General features: G+C 43.6%; 1 protein-coding gene and 1 long non-coding RNA gene across 17 annotated transcripts in view; one reads left to right on the top strand and one right to left on the bottom strand.

Moving 5' to 3' along the window:
- The window catches only part of LOC134100640 (transcription factor 4-like), a 150,461-nt gene extending 136,034 nt beyond the window's left edge, over positions 1 to 14,427 (bottom strand). For 3 of the 16 annotated variants that reach the window (XM_062553971.1, XM_062553975.1, XM_062553987.1), the window contains exons 1-3: positions 12,215 to 12,449; positions 11,899 to 11,937; positions 10,851 to 10,923 (exon numbers count right to left, since the gene is read on the bottom strand). In XM_062553971.1, coding sequence (XP_062409955.1) covers positions 10,851 to 10,923; positions 11,899 to 11,937; positions 12,215 to 12,316 — 214 coding nt within the window. In that variant the 5' untranslated portion in view covers positions 12,317 to 12,449. Of the gene's footprint in view, positions 1 to 10,850; positions 10,924 to 11,898; positions 11,938 to 12,214; positions 12,452 to 14,015 lie in introns of those variants that run through there. The other 13 variants (XM_062553972.1, XM_062553981.1, XM_062553973.1 and 10 more) reach the window with 10 other exon arrangements.
- LOC134100641 (uncharacterized) lies at positions 10,519 to 19,988 on the top strand. Its single transcript, XR_009941293.1, has 4 exons — positions 10,519 to 10,611; positions 15,676 to 15,794; positions 19,402 to 19,486; positions 19,870 to 19,988. It is a non-coding gene; the product is annotated as an uncharacterized LOC134100641 (long non-coding RNA).
- Positions 19,989 to 20,364: the final 376 nt, after the last annotated feature.

Below are 20,364 nucleotides of genomic sequence, written 5' to 3'. Positions count from 1 at the left end.
TTTACGAGCAAAGTCGTCTGGGTAGGGAGCAGGCTGGCGAGCGGGCCGAGGGGGGGGGGGGTGGGTGTGCTGGCAGACGCTGAAGTGCTCTCATTTCAGGACAAGAGTGAGGGAGCACAAGCCTGGGCCACAACAAGAGGTGAAGCCAAACCACCAGCGCTTATTCTCCACTTACCTCCAGCCGACAGGAGAGCACTCACGCCCTTTTCGAAAGGATGTGTTGGTGTGTGCTTTTCCACAAGAGTTGCGGAACAATAAAAACACATGGCATCAGGGTTACGTTAGAAAAAACAAACAAAACAAAAAAACAAAGAGAAGGAATGAGAGGACAACCATTCACATCAGCTCTTCAAAAGAACACTACTAAAGATTACCTGAACCTATCAAAGGCTAGCATGCCTGGTAGGAATAGAGTAAGGGAAACAACTGTACTCATAGGCCATTCAGATCTAGTTTCTTTGATCATCCAAAGTAAATTAAGTAAATAACAGATTTCATGTGTCAGAGGCGAGAGATGGTACGCAAAAGAGGTCATGAGGATTCATTAATAAGTTGAACAAGGCAACAAGGCAGAAATGTTTTCCAGAGAAAGGTTGCTTCAATTTGTGTGTAAAAGTTCAAAAATGCAGTTTAATTCAATTTGCCATGATTAAATTAAATATGATTTCAATCATACAGTTAGTCTTTATACTGTATATAGTACACAATTTAATGCAATATTCCCATAAATGCTCACGTTAGACAAGCATGATCACTTGAGGCCAAACAACTAGTTACTTGTGTTCTGTGACACAAAGAACGCCATGGATTCTTCTCCTCATAAAGAAAATTATGACATATTGGAGAACAAATAAATCATCCTTCCTTCTAAAAAAAGGATCTTTTGTCAACATCACTCACGTAGCAACATCTGCCTTTCCCAATTTACACGTTCGTCTTTGGCCCTTCATGGCCTTGTGGCTTCTCAGTTGAGAGAGAAAAAAAAAAACTTGAAGCTTAAAAAAAAGAAAAGGAAAAAAAACGATAGCAACACCTTTCTTATCACAACAGGCCTTTGCCGTGCACTTTGCACAAGGATGCCTGCTCATCAATTAAAACCCAACAGCCACGAGCTGCTTGGCACAAACGCTGACAACAGGGGCAGAGGGTGGAGAGTGAGACCAGAGGAGTTGTTGTGTGCCGTGTGTGCTCCGTGTGAGGGGTGGGGAGATTTTGAAAAGAGCGGCAGACCTGTGAGGGCGGCGAGGAGGAGGGTTTTTTTATGGTGAGAAGGCCTGCCGGAATAGTCGCTCTCATTCACACGTGGAAAGGAAACATATGTCGGGGCACTAATCTTTTTTGACAACACCGCGCAAGAATCCGAGATGTCATTATTACCGGAGACGAGTGCGTAGTAATGGTGTTGAGAGCACCTCCGTCACGTTGATGGGGCGGGGGTATTGCACTGACATATGGAGGAGGCCAAAGAGACAAACACCGGGAGGTGCACTGGGAATGTGTGGGTGTAGGGAGGTATTTGTGTGTATGTCTGACAGAGAGAGAGAGAGAAAGGGATAAGCAGCCTTGTACTAGTATTTTGGTTCTCCTTTGTCTTACACACTTGGGCCAAACCATACCACCTCCAAACACATTTTATTACCGTCATACCAGATTTAAGGATAAGTTATGAAAAATCACTATATCATTAATCTCTTGTTCTTTTGTTTCATAAATCTAAACGTCAACGCACATCTGAGAGTGAGAAGGCAACGACTTTAATAAATAAAACATCAATAGAATAGAAATGTTAAATTACAGCAATTTAGCAAGCTTTAAAACAATTCTCGCTCTCTACTTTTTAAGCTCAATCTTTTTCCCTTGCAGTGTAGGCTAAATGAAGCCTGGAAGACTCTTGCTAAAGCAACACTACATTTAATTCACACTTTGGTGAAGAAAGTGCTAAAGACTCTCTTCTCTCGATCCACTTTTTTATGGCGGGTAACTAGGGAATGCTAGTGTGTGTGTCACACTCTCACATGTCCTCCTCAGGACGGAGGGCTCTTGGGGATGGTGTTTCTGGTCGCACCACCACAAATGAATGCAAACACATCTCAGCAGGCAAACTCCTTAAATTACTTAAAAGGAACCTTCAGAACATTCCAAAATCGTGAGCCAACCAATTAGCAAACTAGAGAGTATAGATCCAGTATTTAACAACTGTAGGGTAGTGCATGTAGAATGCATTGTTCATTAAATCTTAACATCTTTTGTAAATACAAAATATTAGCAACGACTATGTTCTGTCTTAAAATAGACAAAATAAAGCACAGGCTTGTCTGAAGATCTGAAGTAAAGGCGCAGGAGCCTGCAAGGGGAACTGAAAACAAAAAGTACCAAAGCCAAAGAGACACCTGTTCCCACAGACAGCCCACACAGGAGCAGCCCCATGGGCAGGACAGGGGGGAGGAGGTGCATGCGGGGGGGGGGCAGGGGGGGTGAAGTGTCAGATGTGGCAGTGCTGCTCATCCAGCTTTCAACACCACCATACAGAGGCAGCAAGCCTCACTGTGGAGTGTGTGTGTTTCTCACTCACACATCACTGGGCTCAGGATGTCAATACTAGAAGTGTGTGTGTGTGTGTGTGTGTGTGTGAGAGAGAGAGAGAGAGAGAGTGAGTGGTTCAGCCACTAAGATCAGAGGTCAAGTTGATCTACTACCCCTGCAGTGTGGCAGTATTACCATAGCATCCAACACATGTCTGAGTGCTTACTTGAAAAAAAGGCCATGCTCAAAAGACTCCGTGTCAGAACTTGTCTTCTTTACAGCACAGGAGGCCTGCCCGGCAATCCCCATTAAAACCAACGCTTCCTCCTCTGCATGCTCTGCGCTCGGCGCAGGTGTGGCAGGGAAGGCCACGAGTGGACGATGGTGGTCCGATGGAGGCTCAGCATTTACATGATAATTCCTCCTCCACAGATGTTTACATCCAGTTTATTAGGATTCCCATAGCACTGACCCAAACACAATTACAGCCATTAGGACAACAGAACAGGAGGCATCTTTGAAAATGACAGTGTGCTCTGTTCTACATGTGTGGGAGTGTTATTTTTGTCTGTGTGTGTGTGTGTATGTGCGCGAGTAAGTACACACACCAACATGTGTTCACTCGCAAATGTGTTTGTGTGTGTGTGTGTGTGTGTGTGTGTGTGTGTGTGTGTAAATGTGCTTTCCGTGCATGCGGCGGTGTGTGTGTGTGAGCATGAGGTTGTGTTTGAGTGTGTTTAGAGGCGGTGTCCCTAAGGCCTGTCAGAGCACATAACTGCAGGCTACAAGTTTACACTGAGCAGAGCCCTCTGCCATTCTGCTTTACACATTACCCCAGCGCGCCGCTCTTCCGCTCAATCACAGACCACGCTCCCGGGGGAGCAGGGAGCAGGGAACCCCCCCGCCCTCCCCCTTACTCCACATCTACCCTGCTCTCCCCACCTTAGACACACAAACACACACACACACACACATATTTGTCGACATGCAGTGGCACACCAATACCCTCATCAGAAAATTTTACAAAAAAGAAGAAAAATAGTGTGTGTATGCATGTGCTCAGGTCTATGTGAATGGATGTGTGTGTGCTTGTGTGTGTACTTGCCTGTGTGTGCTTGTGTGTGCCTGTGTGTGCGTGTGTGTGTGTGTGTGTGTGTGTGTGTAGGACTGGAGCTCCGCTCTCTAAATGGCAGGGTTTGTTTTATTACTCTGTGCTGAACACCTGCAAACTTGGAGGAGAAAAAAAAGAGGAAAAAAAGAAGGAGGGGAAAAAAGACCAAGAGGAGGGGAAAAAAAGCTTGCTGTTGGAACGCAGAGGCCAGACAAAAGCCTTTCATGTGAGAGAACTTCTGTGGGAATGACTTTACTGAAGCTCTGGTTACATTCCACTGTCCAGCTCTGCTCTAAGCGAGCGAACACACACACAATTTAAATGTGCCAGTTCCCAAAACAACTGGTACACAGATAAAAAATATATATATATATATATATATCCCAACGCTGCTCATTATCACTCAAAAATGATATCGGGTAGCGGGTCTATCCGATCCCCGCAGTGATTTTACCTGCCAATACAAAGCCATCAAAACCAAGCATCTTTCACATCTCTGCGGAAACAGCAGGACTAGACAAGCCGACAAGCTGTGCACTCAAACACAGCAGCTCCAGGAGGGAACAATGCGGCAACACTCAGGGTGCCCAACACCTCTGACAATTCCGTGCACTTCTCTTCATCTGTTTAGGGACGAAGCTAATCTTAAGTGGATACGAATGCAAACACCACCACGCTTACCAACACACACATAGAAATGCACACAGAAAGAGAGAGAGAGAGAGAGAGAGAGGGAGAGAGAGAGAGAGAAAGAGGGAGAGAGAGCTCTTTCACTAGAGAGCAAAAAGAAAACAACAACGTAAAACCGTATTTATTGGATAATTGACTCTGAAATTGCTTCAAGCTGTTTGGAGATGGACGTTAAATAAGTGGTAGCAGGAGAAATTAGCCTTGAGGTTAAAAAAGAGGGGGCAAAAAGGGGAGTGCTACTCCCTCCATCCTAAGCTGAGGTCGAAAGCCACGCCAGAGAATGGATTTCCTCTTCCCAAAATAATCACACACGCTCATCTGGTAATGCACACACCAAATGGGGGTGAAAAAACTCCTAGCAAAAACATACATAGGCCAGTTACGTATACACACAGATGCCTGCAAGCCCCAACACAAACAGACATAAATACATTACATACACCATCCAGCACGCGCAAACAAACACACACACACTTTCACGGATGTACACAAAATGGCACAAACATACACACACACACACAAAACAGATGCGCAAAAAGACGCACACAGACATGTGGATATTCTCCTTCACACACACGCACACACACACACTTGCGCAGGCGCACACAGTGCATGTAGTGATACTCCACATCCTGACAGGGTGGAATGTGAGGGGGAGATCAATGTGGCAGCACACACAGAGCACGGGGAGCAGCGACCAGATGTTGGACCAGCGATGGAAATAGCAGAGAAGTGAAGCTGCAGACGCTCCGCTCGCAAAAAGGCGGGCACTCACCAAAAGCCGACCGAGCCCGTGTCTGACTGCATACGATCACATTTAGACAAACACATGCTCGGCTCAACCGCAAACACACACGTACTAAAAGAAAACCTATTATGTCTACAACAACTCAGACAATCCCGCTCAGCCCAACACAAACTCTGTGCGACGGACACAAACAAACAAAAGCGCGCGCACGCACACACACACACACACACACACACACACACACGCACACAAACACACATGAGGTCTTTCAGCCTTCCCTCGGCCCACCACAGTGGCTCCCCTCTCTTGGTGAGCCAGAGCGGAGGCTGACGTCAGTGCTCATCTGGCCTGGTCTCCAGCTCTGCCCCACCAGGCCCGACCACATCCTCAGGAGGAGACCTTTCAGGCCCCGCCGCAACACAGCATGGGAGCACACCCGGACAGATGGGCCCGCCAGACAGAGAACCGCTCCGATCTACGCTCACCTAGCGCACCCCTTCACTCGCGCGACTATGCCGAACAAATGCTCAAACGTTATGGACGACATGCGACAAAAGGAGAGCCCATTTTAGGGTTAACGCCGCAGCAACATTGATGGCCTATGCCGCTCTCGGGGGAAAGTGATTCATGCGAGGCAGTGACAACAAACCTGTTCAAGTCAGTCACTCATAAGAGAGCTCTCAGTGCATGGGAGGGAAGATTGTTTTCTTCCTTTTCTTGTCTTTCCTACTGGGAATTTGTCTAACCAACCTTATGTTGCTCTTGTGCAAACATGACAATGTGGTGGCAAAAAAATTGTAAGCAAATACATAGGCTAAATAATAAAAAAAAAATGCTGCACAACATTACAAAAACACTAGATGCAAAGTGAAAACAGAACACCCTAAATGCAAAACATGACAGGGTGAGACTAGAATCTGACAGGACAATAAAAACAGTAGTGTGCACACACAAACACACATTAACTCTTCCCTCCCTGGTGAGACCCAGCAGCCGAAAGCACTAAAGGGGTTCCTGCAGACTCACACAAAGAAAGAGTGAGGGAGGGGGAGGGAGGGAGGGAGGGAGAGAAAAAGAAAGAGAGATGGTGGAGAGTCAGAGAGAGAGAGAGAGAGTGGAAGTAACAGTAAGAAAAAGAAGAGAAAGAGAGCCAAGGCCTCGACCTCCAAACACTACAAAGCTCAGGTGGCAAACAGCAGAGTCCATCAGCCACATCCACCAGCACTGTGAGACTGGCCCTGAATCTGGGGTCTGACAGGCATGGCCATAGCACACACAAACACACAAACACACACACACACACACACACACTTACAGCTTTCAGCTAAGTCCAGTCTCAAAAAAGGCAAAAATGCTCTCCTGCTTAAAAGAGCAGCCACTGACAAACATGTCTACTTTCTTAGTAGACACCCTTCATTTGCAAGACCAGGAAACTGTCAGTAAAACATAACATACGTAGCCCATTGTACTATATGGCTTATTTAAAAAAAATGGGGAAAAAATGAAAAAAAAGGGGACAAATATTTTAGAATGATTGTTACCAATGTAATAATATTGATGCTTCAAAATCAATGCTATAAATAAGGGGATCTTCTGAATTGACTGATGAAGGATACGTTCAATTTGAAAGATGAAGGGGGCATTTTTGCAGGATGCTTTAAAAAGGTTTAAATAATTTAAAAAAAAGTCAGAAATGTGAAATATGACAGCAATTCACAAAAAAATATGGCTGATGTTCAAATCACTAATGAAGTGTCCCAGGGAAAGGATAAAAGGAAGATTGTTTTAGCATTAATGTGAATTATTCAACAACAACCAAACATAGTGAGTGACCCCGACACCTACGTCTCAGCTCATCTGTTGTTGATTCCATGCTAAAACAGATTAACCCTGAAATGTGTACCAACCTCACATAGACAAACACTCCAGAGCTTACAAAAAGGAAATGACCCTTCCAGGTTTGACTCAGACTTCATCCCTCTGCCAGCGCCACACCGCAGGCAGTCTCGCTCTGACACTGGCACCTCCACCAAGAATAGCTCTTGATGGGGCCGCGCTGAAAAGAACAAGGATCGTCCCTCTCTGCAATCCCTGTCTGGGTGAAGATTTTTCCATGAAACATTCCCAGCTGTGTGAGTGACATTCCCCCACATTCCCGGTGGGGAGGTGGCAAATTCCAGGCTAGGAGTTCTTTCAGGGCCAGCCTCCGGGCCGATGATGTGGCGACACACTAAAACGTTATCAAAGCTTTGAAAATCCACCAGCAGACCCTGACGCACAGCGTGGGCCTATGGAAACACACCGACCAAGTGGCACACCGCTGCATGTGACATGCTAGCATTAGCCTCCAACGTGCTTGGATCTAACCTGCCGGCAGCCACAACAGTCTACTGTCTCACTCCTCGCCACAACAGTCAAGCAAACTACTACGGTGCCTTAATTAAAGTTCTCCATTACAGAGTGAGCTGTTTCACCTATGGAGTTAATTATAAGCCACGCTGACATTCTCCTGTCTTTATTTTCCTAAGAACTAATTACGCTTTTTTCCCCCCATCCTTTTGTCTATTTTCACTTTTTCCGTCTACCTTCATCTGCAGGTGCAGCGATGAGCGGGGCTGCCGTCTGAAACAGAGTGAGAATCAGAGCCCCATCTCAGACAGCTTCCACTGGGCAGGGCGATCTGCTGGGCGACCACCGACCCCGCCAAATTCTACACTAATTACTCAGCTGTCTCAAACACTTTAGTCAGACTTTTCACTGATACAGCCTAATCGCTACCATCAATGTATTCTGAACATACACTGTGATAAAAGGATTCATGTATGAAGCAACAACTACATTTTTCAATAATGCTTGATGTTTCTACATCTTCTTGTTGATAGTCTGGAGGCATTGTACTATAACTCATTGAGAGAGGATTTAACAACTGCCTCATCTCTTTCCATACACTCTTGAAATCACTTTAAACGACACAATTTACATTATTCTGTTAATACTGTCATCTCTCAGCAACAGGAGCCAGCTCTGATAATCATTTCAGACTGCAGACTTACTGACAAAGACGAGACACAACGACACGAAGGTCACACTCTTAAACAACATTAGATCATTAGAAACAAAACAATGCCATTGTCATCCTTTTCATCACATACAAAAGCATTGTTTAGAATCAGTAAATACAATTATTTACCATGAGATCTTTCAAGAACTAGAAAATACAAGTACTCTTTGGGCATTGTATGAAATTACCCATGCTTAGCTGTAAATAAGAATTACAGTGCATTATTATGAAAAGACCCGGTCCACAACCTAACCAAAAGCCTCAAATCTGTAACACACACCACCCTGTATCTCTGTATCTCAAGTTGCTAGGCAGCCTCTGCTTATAGCTTGGATGAGGCGTCTCTGCACCTCCAAGCCCAGAACGTTTGGTCTGCTTGCCTCTCTGGGTGGAGGGAAAGCTTCCAGAGCGACACCAATCCATCCACCACTATCTGTACACCACTATTAAATCACAACAATACACAGAAGGGATTACTGACATTACACAAAAAATTAGCCTGTGCTAATGGCCCACGGTTAAGAGACAACAAACACCTTCCTCTGCCATCCTCCTTTCTTTCCTCGTCCCTCTCCTCTATTCTATTCTGAGTGAGCAAAGACCTGAAAGAGGCTGATCTTGAGACACAAGCCTGAAAATATTATCGCTATTAACACAGCAATTATTAGAATTAAATCATAAATAGTACTAATAATATTGCTATTATAGCTAAAATGTCTATTAATTCCTAATCCGATGCACAATTAGAGCATGCCTCTGTGTTTCTCTCCCTCTCTCTAAGACACACACACACACACACACACACACACACACACACACACACACGCACACACATGCACGCACACAAACACACACTCAGTCTTTAAGTCGTTCTGCTTCCTGGGAATAAGACAAAGACAGACTCTCAGTGGTAAAGAGGTGGTGGGAGGAGGAGAGAAATCAAGTATTAAGTGACTGTTTCCCTTCGCTTCATCTATATTTTGAATGCAATCAGTCCCTTTTGACTGACAAGCATGACCAACACAGATTGGAGTGAAAAAGCGTGAGGGAGTGCGGCAGGCTGGTGGGGAGCGCTTTATCTGTCTGGGTACAAGTGCATCAAACAGGAGCAGGATATTATTAAAACACTCTTACTCTTGACTGTGACTTAATAAGCTATGCCGATTAAGAGAACAAAAATGTGGCAAGCGATCAGGCCTATCTGCCTGCACCCGAATTTCAGCGTCGCGAAGAGGTTGGCACAGGCTGTGCTGTGCGGCGCGGGGTTGTGTGTGCCCGCTGCCATCCGGCTCACAAAAGGAAAAGAAGGCGCCAGAAATGGATTTGGTGCTTTCTTCTTTCCTTTTTTTCTTTTGACATCCTTATGAACCCTTCCAATGCTGCTGTTCTAGCAAGTATAGATAAATAAAATAAATATAGGCCTGGCATATGTGGCCAGCGTACATTTATAGGCCTCCCCTTTTTGTCAGCTCACACTTTATTAAACGTTTCCTCATTTTTTTTGCATGCCAACTGCAAGTTGCATGGCAACAAGGTAACAGTGGATTCACCACCACCACCCAACCCCCCAACCAACCTGCCCCCTTCCTCGACTTCCCAACAGTGCAAAACTGCCACACAATTCACGGGAAAACACAGGATTCAAGGGGTGGGGAGAGGCACAGGACTGCCAACATCTCAAACAACAGGGAAGGTCTGGAAAGGTTCAGCTCAACCTTGAAAGAATCAGCACAGCGACAGTCCACACACCTCCCTAAATAAAGAGTGAACACGAGTAATTCCCTACACTGCTGTCTGTGTTTTGCTGTATTATATTTTGTGTGTTTGGTTTTTCCATAAAAAGTGGTAGCCTGTAGCAGCTTAAGTACTGAAAAGGTCAAAGCCATGACTTCAAATTCCACTGAAACACACTCCACATTTTTTTAAAATAAAAAATCAGAAAACATGAGTCTTTGTCATCCCAATTCATCACTACTTCTGAGGTGAATATGGGGGGGATACTCAACTTAGTATTCAACACATAGACATAATCTACATTTTTCCTTGTAAGGGCATGCATATGCATGTCATATTGTCAAACCAATACTACAAAAAAGTGGCATCTGCCTAAATTCATTTTAAATCATTTAAATATGCAACAGTTCATTCTATAAGAGCAAACTACATTGTTATGAATAAATGTAACAGTGGCACATGTGATGATGAGAGATGCCAAACTAAGAAATCTCTCTCTGACCACGGTGAGTATCAGCAGCCAGCATGGTGAACACTGCCAATCCACAGCTGATTATGGCGTGTGCATTTCACCTGCTAAACAGGAAGACAACAAACTGCTGGTCCATCCCCTTTGTCCACCAATGACACATGGCCTGTCCAGCGCTCAATTCAATATCACAAACACGAGCATCAGCACAAGAGCCCCACAGACAGTCGATCTCGCCCTCGCTGTACAACTCCGCAACTTGGAAACCGCTAATCGTGAGTCACGAGGACCGTGTTCTATTTGAGTTATCTTTTCAGAGCTTTTGCCACACGCTGAAACCCATTTGGAAAGCAGAGCGCAACCCGGCTCGATGCATAAAGCAAAAAAGTGGAGCGCACAGAGTTGATTCGAGGCATGTGGTGCTGTGTTCAACCAGAGTAATTTCAAGACAAAAGCATTGGCATGAGCCGTGCGTCTGCATTTTTGACATGTCATGGAAATGTGACTGACGTACTTGAGCCTGTGAAATGTCCACTCCCGAGCGAGGTCGGTCCGTTCTTTCCACTGCTTACGGGGGGAGAAAACATCTAGAAAAAAACAAGGATGCAAACAAACACAACTTTGAAAGAAAGTCCCTCTTTTTAACCAAATAATCTTAAATACATTTACAGTTTTTATTGTAACCGTAGCTTTAACTAATTGTATGCATATCAAATCATCACAGAAATACCCACGAAGAGTAAGCTGCCTTGCATTTTTTCAATGCATGCTTGTGTAAACACACTGAAAAAAACCTAGAAAACGGCGTTCTCCTTAAACCTTGCCATATCTCCATGTCAAATAGATTGTAGCGTTTAAATAAACTTGGAAAAAAAGGCAACCTAGTTATTATTACACTGACCTAGTACATAGATTAGCCTACACCAGACTCCACATAACACGGTTGTCAATAATGCAACAATCTATCATCCTTGGAAAAGATACTATGGTGCTGGATAGCCTACATTTTAAGAAAAAAGTATCAAACTTTCAACAGTAAGAATAGCCTACGATAGCGTAAAATTGCATGCGTTAATTTACAGAGTTCAAGCCGAGTTAAAATTCTGTCAAGTAGCCTACCGTAGCCTATGAGATTTTTTTCGGCAAACCTAAATTGACCGAGCGCTCATAGGTTTAATAAAACATGGCCGAAGGAAACATTTCCCGTAGCCCATAAACTTCCCAAAACCATTTTTCAAAAGTCAAATATTTCACACGGTTTATCTATTTAGTGGTGACGGGGCAGTTTGGAGTGTACCGGGGCTTCATGAGTGATAGAAGCAGACACAAACACAAGGGAAGGCATCAGCTTGTACCACGACATGAAGCCGCGACCGTTCCCCTAATCTCAGCACTCCGACATGCTCCTACTTTCACTGGGACAATGCGGGGATTTCACTGTCTCGAAAAGCTGTCAATGACATGACAATATGCACAACACGTCTGTGGTCAAAACGTAAATATCACAGAAATCAAGCTATGAAAGAATAAAACAAGAAAAATACTTAAGTGTGATATACTACCATTGGTGTTGGGAACATTTTCAAATCGCTGTTTCGCATCTATAAGACAACAAAATTACTAATGCAATATCATATTTCTCTAAACATGGTTTGGACAAAACACTTCATGATTTAAACGACATTTTACAAACTTTCTTGAGTCAAATTATTTACGGTAAGCTACATTACTGGCGTACATGTGTAAAACACTTTAAAAGCAAAATGCCTATCATCTGATTTATACCACAGTACATAGCCATGCATAAAACAAAACGTAAACATTTAGCGATAGTGCGGGGTCATTATTGATACTAAGATATGCACAACAATTGCTTACCGCGCTGAAATCCAATAAGTCGCTTAGTTCTTTGTCTGTCCCTAAGGCAGCCATTCGCTGTTGGTGATGCATTTTAGCAAAATCACACAAACCTAAAAACATGGAAACAAATTGCGGTCAGAAGACGCCCGGTCGCGCACTGACAAGGAGGAGGGGGGACCTAATCACTATTTCAGATCTTCCTCAAAATCCACAGATGACCACAGTCGCAAGATTCCACTTTGCGTTAAAAACCTATTCTTTCTCAGCGCCCCATCACGCAACAGGAGGTTTACTTCAAATGAATGAATCCAGAATAAACGATCGGATTGAAGAAGAGTGGAATTTAAAACAAGACTTTCCCAAGTCCAGCTCCGCTCAATACGCAGGTTAAACGGAGGATCTCGCGCCGACAACCCGTGGAAAGAAAACAAATAAATAAATAAATAAATAGTCTATAAAAACAGCGGAATATCGGGATCAAAAGAGACAGCTAGTTGCCTATCGCAGACAGTAACAAAGGTGGCTGAAGCCTGGAAAATATCTCTCAAAAGGACGGTGTTCATTAAGCGTGCTTTAAAAATAATAATTGTAGCCTAGGCTCCCTTCAATCGAGTTAAAGCACCATGTGCACTCGTGAATGATGTGTTTGTACAGCCACCTAGCTACCTTTTCACATAACGATACGTTTAACACGGATGGTGGCAGCTACGAATTAAAATATAACCATGCCAGACAAATGAGAGAAATGTGATAATGTGCTTTATTGTGACATCGAAGGGTATACATGCAATAAAATGTTTAAGTGCTTCGTGTTAAATAGCGCTGTTTACGTCTGCGCGCTCAGTCAAGTGACTGGACGACTAGCCCCACGAGCTGTCAACAACCATCTTCACTTAAAGCATAGGGTAGCCTACTGTATTTGCCCAGGGCGTTTTTTCCCTTAAAGAATTTGGGCCTAATTTACGTGGGCATGAACCGCAAAAGTGTCAAAACTCTACAAATGACCAAACGCTACTTTTGATGTTTCCGTGAGCCTGCCGTACCCATCACTTCAGCAACGCTGCAGCATGAATTCCAACCGCGGCCAAAGCAAACAGTATGCTACTCTGATCAAATCTGTGGCTTTCGGATAGACAACAATTGCAGTAGGTCGCGCCAGTCTCGATGACAGTACTTCTTACTATTTAAAAATGGTTTACATATACTTAAGCTAATGTTGTTAGCTGCAGATTCAACTTCGAAAAGTTTAGGCGCGAGGGCTTTGCAACACCGAGAATAACGTGTTTATGATGCTGCCTGATGTGCAGGGTGGATTTCAGTCAAATGTGTAGCGCTATAGCTATTAAGATGTAGATGCCCTTATATTATGACAATTCCAGTTTCAAATGATGTCTTTAAGTGACTTGAACCAGATTGATTCCAACATTTTGAAGTAATCTTTTCTTCATGGTGACACTAGTATAGTTGTCCGATACATTATTGGATGAGGAAAGAATACAGGTGCGCTGGATATGGCTAGTCTCATACTTCTAGTCTCAACTTCTGACTGAGATATATGCCGAGTTTGAGAGTTAGAAAAAGTTTAAACATGACTTGTCACCAGAATACGCAATCAACAGGCTCATGCTGGCTACATGTTTTCGAGTAGGCTAAAACATGAATTTCGAAGCGCTAACGTCGTTACTACTGTCAAACATTTTGGGGGGGATGTTGACATTCTAGTTAAAGTAACACAGCCAGCTATCCAGCAACGAAACAGTCTTATACTTCTGTTAGAGTAACGTGGATGATATGTCATTGGGAGAGTGAAAGAATTTACCTTAGTTTTGAAGCTATGTTACTCCACAAAGAAGCAAAAATGCTGTTAAGTGTGTCGGTTATCTACCAGTCAACGCAAATTTAGCCAAGTTAGGTAAACGCAAAATACTTTTTTGATGCTTGCTAGCTAGCGAGCTAGCTAGCGAAAATCTTTCTCCGACAGCGATGTGAAATGCTGGCTACATTTGTTTTAAAACACCGTGTAGGTTCCGACTATGGCAAGTTTGTAGCAAACGTTGACTTGTATCCAAAAATCCCCGTTACTGCTTTTTTAGGCTTCTTTTTATACTCCATGTAGTTAGCTATACAGCTACCTTGCCACTTTCCATTGCTCTAACGATAGTCCTGAAGCTGTAATGTTACTGTTCAGTTGCATGTCAGACAGGCGCATGCAAGCAGCGAGTCTCTTCCACATCCGGGACATGCATCACCCTCCAACTTCGGGTCATATTTAATGACGTCGTAGAATGAAGAGATCACATTTTTCTGCATGTCCACTTCTTTTAGCATAACAATTCTAATAGCCAGATAGTATTCTAAAGTGCAGCATAGGTCCGGTTGCTTTTTAGGCAATATTAACATAGCATTGAAACTTTATTTTCAAGAGTATTTGTGCATTGCAAAACTGGTGCAAAAGAGGAGGCAGGCCTATTTCATGAAGGCCTATAGACACAGACTTATTGACAAATGATTGGCAATAAATTAGCCAGACTTCTCTTAGAGTCACATAATTCACTTAACAAAGAGAAATATCAACAGCCTTAGACAAGCAGAATCAATTTGACTGACAGACTGGTAAGTTATTGCAGTGTAGACTTGTGAAGAATAGCTATGCAAAGTCTACATTGATGTATTTGAACAGTTGCAACAATGAATGCAGTCGGTCAGCTTTTGCAAGAACCATAAGATGGAAGACAAGATATGGGTTCAGGGAGGGAGGGAAAATCTATTTATAATCGTACAATGTTAAAAACCAATACCTTTTAGCTTCCTATTAAGAAGATCTCGGACTCACACTAAGCTTTTAAGCCTGTGGCTTGGCTTGCTGCATGTAGACTCTGGAGCAGCATAGCAAAATGAAACTTTTTTTTATCACAACTTAGCTTTTCCTCAATAACAGTGAAATCGATTACAAAGAATTAAAAGAGTATTGCGTCATTTGAATGCATTTTAAAATCTTCTCTTCCTATGTTTATATGGTCCTGATGGAGAGCATTTAATTTAAAGCTCCCAGACTAATACCATTGCCATTGACCACAAAGCCAGTGACTTGCATGGATGAGAGATTTAATCAAAGGCTGGACTGGATCCTCAATTATTAGAGGCTCCGTACAGTCTTCATAGGTCAGTGTTATTTCAAGAGACCTTGTGGTATTATACATCAATTAATGATTAAAACAAGGTGTGTGTGTGTGTGTGTGTGTGTGTGTGTGTGTGTGTGTGTTGGGGGGTGGGGTCAATATAAAATGAAATTCACTATTGTTATGCTACGTATATTGACAGTGGTGAATCTAGTGTCCTTCCTATGAATGGGCAAAGTAATGTGTCAAGTCTTAAGTTCTGTTGCCCAAGAAGTGTTGGATGAAACATAAAAAATACATGTACCTTTATCTTTCACACTCCAAATAATGATTATAATCAAATACTATTCTTTTTTCCAGTATGTGAACTGCAACAGAAGGTGGTCATTGCTAAGTGGACCCATGATGGAATATGAAGTGTTGAAACACCATTCAAAGCTGTTCAACCGCCCATGGTCATACATTGGCTAACATATAAGGTTAGAGAAATCTCTTTTTTTTCATAAGGCTGACACTCACAACTAGGGGTGAGTCACTGGGAAGAAATAATATCATAAACACAGCGCTAGAGCCCGTGGTCTAAAAACATGGGGTTTTGCCAAGCACCTGTGGAAGCATACAGCTGCAAAGCAGAGGGAACAGCAGAGGAAGTGTAAACCTCGGCTAATACCCTTTGATTCCGGGCTGCGCTCTGGGCTTGGGGATTGGATTTCAGCACATTCCTCTCCATGGCCCTCCCACCAGGGGACTGACCACAGGCATCTTCAGTTTCAGCAATTAAAGAGATGTTCCTAACAGGCTGTTGTCATTCCGACTATTGGCCGGTTGGTCCACCGGCTTCCATAGTATGTACTGAGTACTGAGTACTGTGTGTGTGTGTGTGTGTGTGTGTGTGTGTGTGTGTGTGTGTGTGTGTGTGTGTGTGTGTGTGTGTGTGGTGTGTGTGTGTGTGTGTGTGTGTGTTTCATTTATCCCAGTAATGTGTTGCGGGGAGCTGGATGCCAAGCAGATGGTGCAGTGGTTTGTACAGGTGCCACCAGGGTTTTTAAAAAAGTTTGGGTTCAAGATCAGGGCAAAAATCTTTTGGAAAAATTTGTTTAAGGAAAAAAACACTTTTTTACAAGTACATTTTGAGGTTTATGGTGGGTATGGATCCAGTTCCCAAAGATATGTGTCTAGTCACATTGAAATGTGGTCTGAATTGTATAAGAAATACATTAAAACATCAAGGGAAAAAAGTTATGTTGCCGTCAAATGCTCTGACAGGTATTACAACACGAAGCTAGGGCTGTGGTCATCTGATAGAAAAATTCCAGCTATATGAATCATTTGCAGGTACAGGTCATGCCATTCTGACCTCTATAGTGAGGTGGCAGTCATTCCAAGGAGGAAAATGAAAATGAATACATATGTATATTTCTGTGATAAGATTTTCACATCATGCATTGGAAATCCTCCCACACATATGTTAATCTCCACCGGTAGCTGGCAGAGCCATCATCTCCTTGGCAATTTGTGCACTCAACCCTGAAGTCAAACCCAAACCACCTGAAAGTGAATTTTGAAAGAGCGCATTTAGCAGTAGCGCAGAGAGGAGGAGGGGGGAGAGGAGGAAGAGGAGGAGGAGAAGAGGGAAGGAAAGGAAAGACGAGGAGAGGGTGCCGACTCAGCAGAGTGGGCTCTTTTAAAATAAGCTTTTCTGTGGAGTGGCGTGGAGGCCTGCCACTCACCACAGACCTCAGTATGATCTGGAAAATGAATGGGTGCAGATCGCGGTGATGGCACCAAAGAGGCAACTTCATTTTCCTCCGGCTAACCCACCCTGCTGCAGCAGCCATGCGGTGCCTTCAGAAGAAAAAGCCTCACCACTGCGAAGATAAAAAAAAAAAATTTGAACCCCTGCATAGGTTCGAACACCACCACCAGCTCTTGGCTCAGTTCAGATTACAGTTTACTTTGGCTCCGAAACAAAGAGAGCATGGGCATTGGCTCATTCTAATCTAGAGGACTTCTGTTTTTAGCATGCGTCCCATACACACAGTACTGTAGATGCTGACCTCTGAGAGGAAAGCCATTGCTCAAAAAAGCTTACTCTGTTTATATTTCACCTCCCCCACATTTAAACAATTTATCGGAGCACTTCCTCCAGATGAAGTCAATGATGTTGACATTCTTGGCCCAATCAAATGATGCTTACTTTACAGTCTGATCAGAGAGCGTAGAGTGTTTAACTGTATATCTGGGATGGCCAGCCGGGCAGGGGCTGAGCTACCCTGCGTCTTTTTTGGGATGTGTGCAGCCTGCTCACCTCCCGTACTGACTGGGCGGCCTACATGTGAGCATGCTAATGTCCACTGACCCCTGAAGGGCGCACGTTTCCCGGACACCTTCCAGGTTGCTCTTAACCAACACTGCTGCGAATTATCCGGCTTAACGAAGCATTCAAATGCTCTGACTGATAAATATTTATTTGGAGAGGGGAAATGAATTTGAATTGATTCGAAAAATGACCCACAGCTCATTTAGCTGCTCCAGCATGTCCAGCACCATAATAATCATAATAATAACAACAATCCGAGCCCGCTGTGGACACACTGGCATGGCACACTGCCATGACCGTTTACCCTCCCACTCAGGAACGGCCTTCTGCCCTCCAAACTCCAGCAGCCCCCACACACTCCCAAGTGGCATCCCAGACCAAAGGAGACACTGACAGATAACCTGGATGGACTCCCACTCCAGAGCTAACCTGTGACACAGCAAACAATGGCAGGATATTATTCAATTAGCAGACAAAAGTAAACAACATTGCATGATAGAAATGTAGACAGGAGTTCATATTAAACCAAAGTTATCGGTGTGATCATTTGTAATAGTGCCCTCTGTTAGTTATAATAATGCTTGTATGGAGGTGAAATATTTCTCAGGCAGATAAGGATGAATCCGCCTCATGATTAAATGATTTCCTTTGAGATACATAGCATGGGCAGTGTGGTAACTGATTATATTTGCTCAGAGGTAAATGAAATGAGTTGGCATAGTCTGCTGCTGCACTGCATGTTATTGTAGTGTAGTATTACGTACTACTACACAAGTGTTTGCTTGGGGCAGTGCAACAATGGGCATTTATTTACATATGGAAAAACAGCTTCAAGCTGAAATATCTTTGTCAGTAAAACAAAGATCTTTCTTTTGAATCTAGACCATTTCATGCGCATATATATGATAGGATTTTTTAATACAGCAGTTATCTGTGTTGCCTACAGTATATCCCCCCTTCTGTGAGCTAACGTAGTGTAAATGTCACAGTTAGCTAGGGGTTTACTCCACACTATAATCTGCACCTCTCTGATGCACCCTCCGAACAGATGGTGATGATATCTCATTGATCCAGAGTAGGAGCTAGGCGAACTTGGGTAGAGGACAAGGTGGGTTTCTATCACAGAGAAACCAGTGATCACATTCAAACTTGAACCTTAAAAACCTTATCACTGATTGAGTGCCACAACTGAAGCCCGTTTTCGTGTTTTATTTATGTCTCAGTATTATCTTGTATGTTATCTTAGTTATTTCTTCTTCGTGGTTATTGTAAGGTACAGAACAAAAGGCAGCCAAAGCCAAAACACACATGACAAGACAATTACAGTCACTCACAACTTAGGAACACAAGACATTTCACAACATATACAGTTATCCTTTTGAAATAATTGTGGCTTAACTGTTAGAGGATATGACTTGAGACGGTATAGTTGATGTGTGCTAGCGTGCCGGAGCGGTGTTAAACGGTGTGATAGTGTGCTCAGCTGGGAGGAACACCCCAGTCTCCCTGTCCCCTGCATCTCAGCCCCCTGCCCCGAAAAAACTCCACCTCTTCTTGCTTCCCAGTCTCACTGCTGCTCATGCCCAACAGGGCCACTGCAGGGATCAGCCAGGGCAATCGACCCGAGCCAATTACCCAGCCTCCGAAAGAAGAGGAGCTCCTGCCAGGCCTCAACGCGCAATTAGACACATTCTCGACACCCATCACATCTGTGGAAGTGCCACTGCACAAACTGGCTCGGTTTTATTGTGTCATTTCCTCCGCAGGTGTGCTTCACTGACTGGACAGGTCACAGGTCTGTAACCTCTACAACGAGAGACAGGAGGAGTCTCTTCTTCTATCACAAACACGGTGAGACAACACAACTAATAGTTTGCTTTTTTTTGCTTTCGATCCAAGTGTTTTGGGAGTACAAAAAAAGTGAAATAAAAAAAAAAGATTGGGGTGTGATGGTCTGTATAGTGCAATAAACACAACAGAGAGCAACTTCAGTGCAGATGTTTTTCAGTGGTACTACTCATACAGCTGCACTGTTCCGTTGCTCCAAGATGACAAACAAGCCTGACATAATTGAGAGGGACTCTGACAACACTGTGCTCACTTGCATCAAAGAAATCACCAGCCCTCCTTTAATCATTGAGAAGTCTGTGTGAGAGAGTGCGCATTACTGTATGAGTTCACCATGACTGTATTCTATAAACTGATATGTGCTGCTTTGTCTCTCTCAACTGCAGCCTGCAGATGTTGTGATCTTGGCGAATGAGCAACCAAAGACTCAAAACGACAAGAGGTGGAAGTTGCTGTACAGAGTTAATGTAGTCAAAGGAAAGAAGAACGAAATAAAAGAGGTACATTTTAGAGCTAAAAAGCTGGTATGCTGGCTGTCTCAAATTGTCTTTAAATGCTTGAAATGTGGCATCACTGAAATGTATGCTTCAAAAGCGTAGCGAGCAGCAGATTGTCTCATACCTGCGCACGGAGCGCCCATGTGATGAGACTTAATCAGTGGGGTGCTAATTGAGTCTTCTTGGCTCTTTTTTTTATCACAGTCGGCCATTTTTCGCAGCCCACGCACTCTGACTGTTTTTGATTGTTTGGCTTTGAGAAAGGAAAATAGGGGAGGGAGGGCGATCGCTGGAAGGTCATTTGAAAAACAAGACACAAAGTGGCATGAAACGCATATGAGATTAAGCTGTGAAAACAAGATTGATAAATCAAATAGCATGTCA

The sequence above is a fragment of the Sardina pilchardus genome, chromosome 14 (assembly GCF_963854185.1).
Source record: "Sardina pilchardus chromosome 14, fSarPil1.1, whole genome shotgun sequence".
In the NCBI taxonomy this organism is placed as follows: Eukaryota; Metazoa; Chordata; class Actinopteri; order Clupeiformes; family Clupeidae; genus Sardina; species Sardina pilchardus.
Note: the sequence above shows the minus strand (reverse complement) of the source record. Positions and strands in the feature narration are given on the sequence as shown.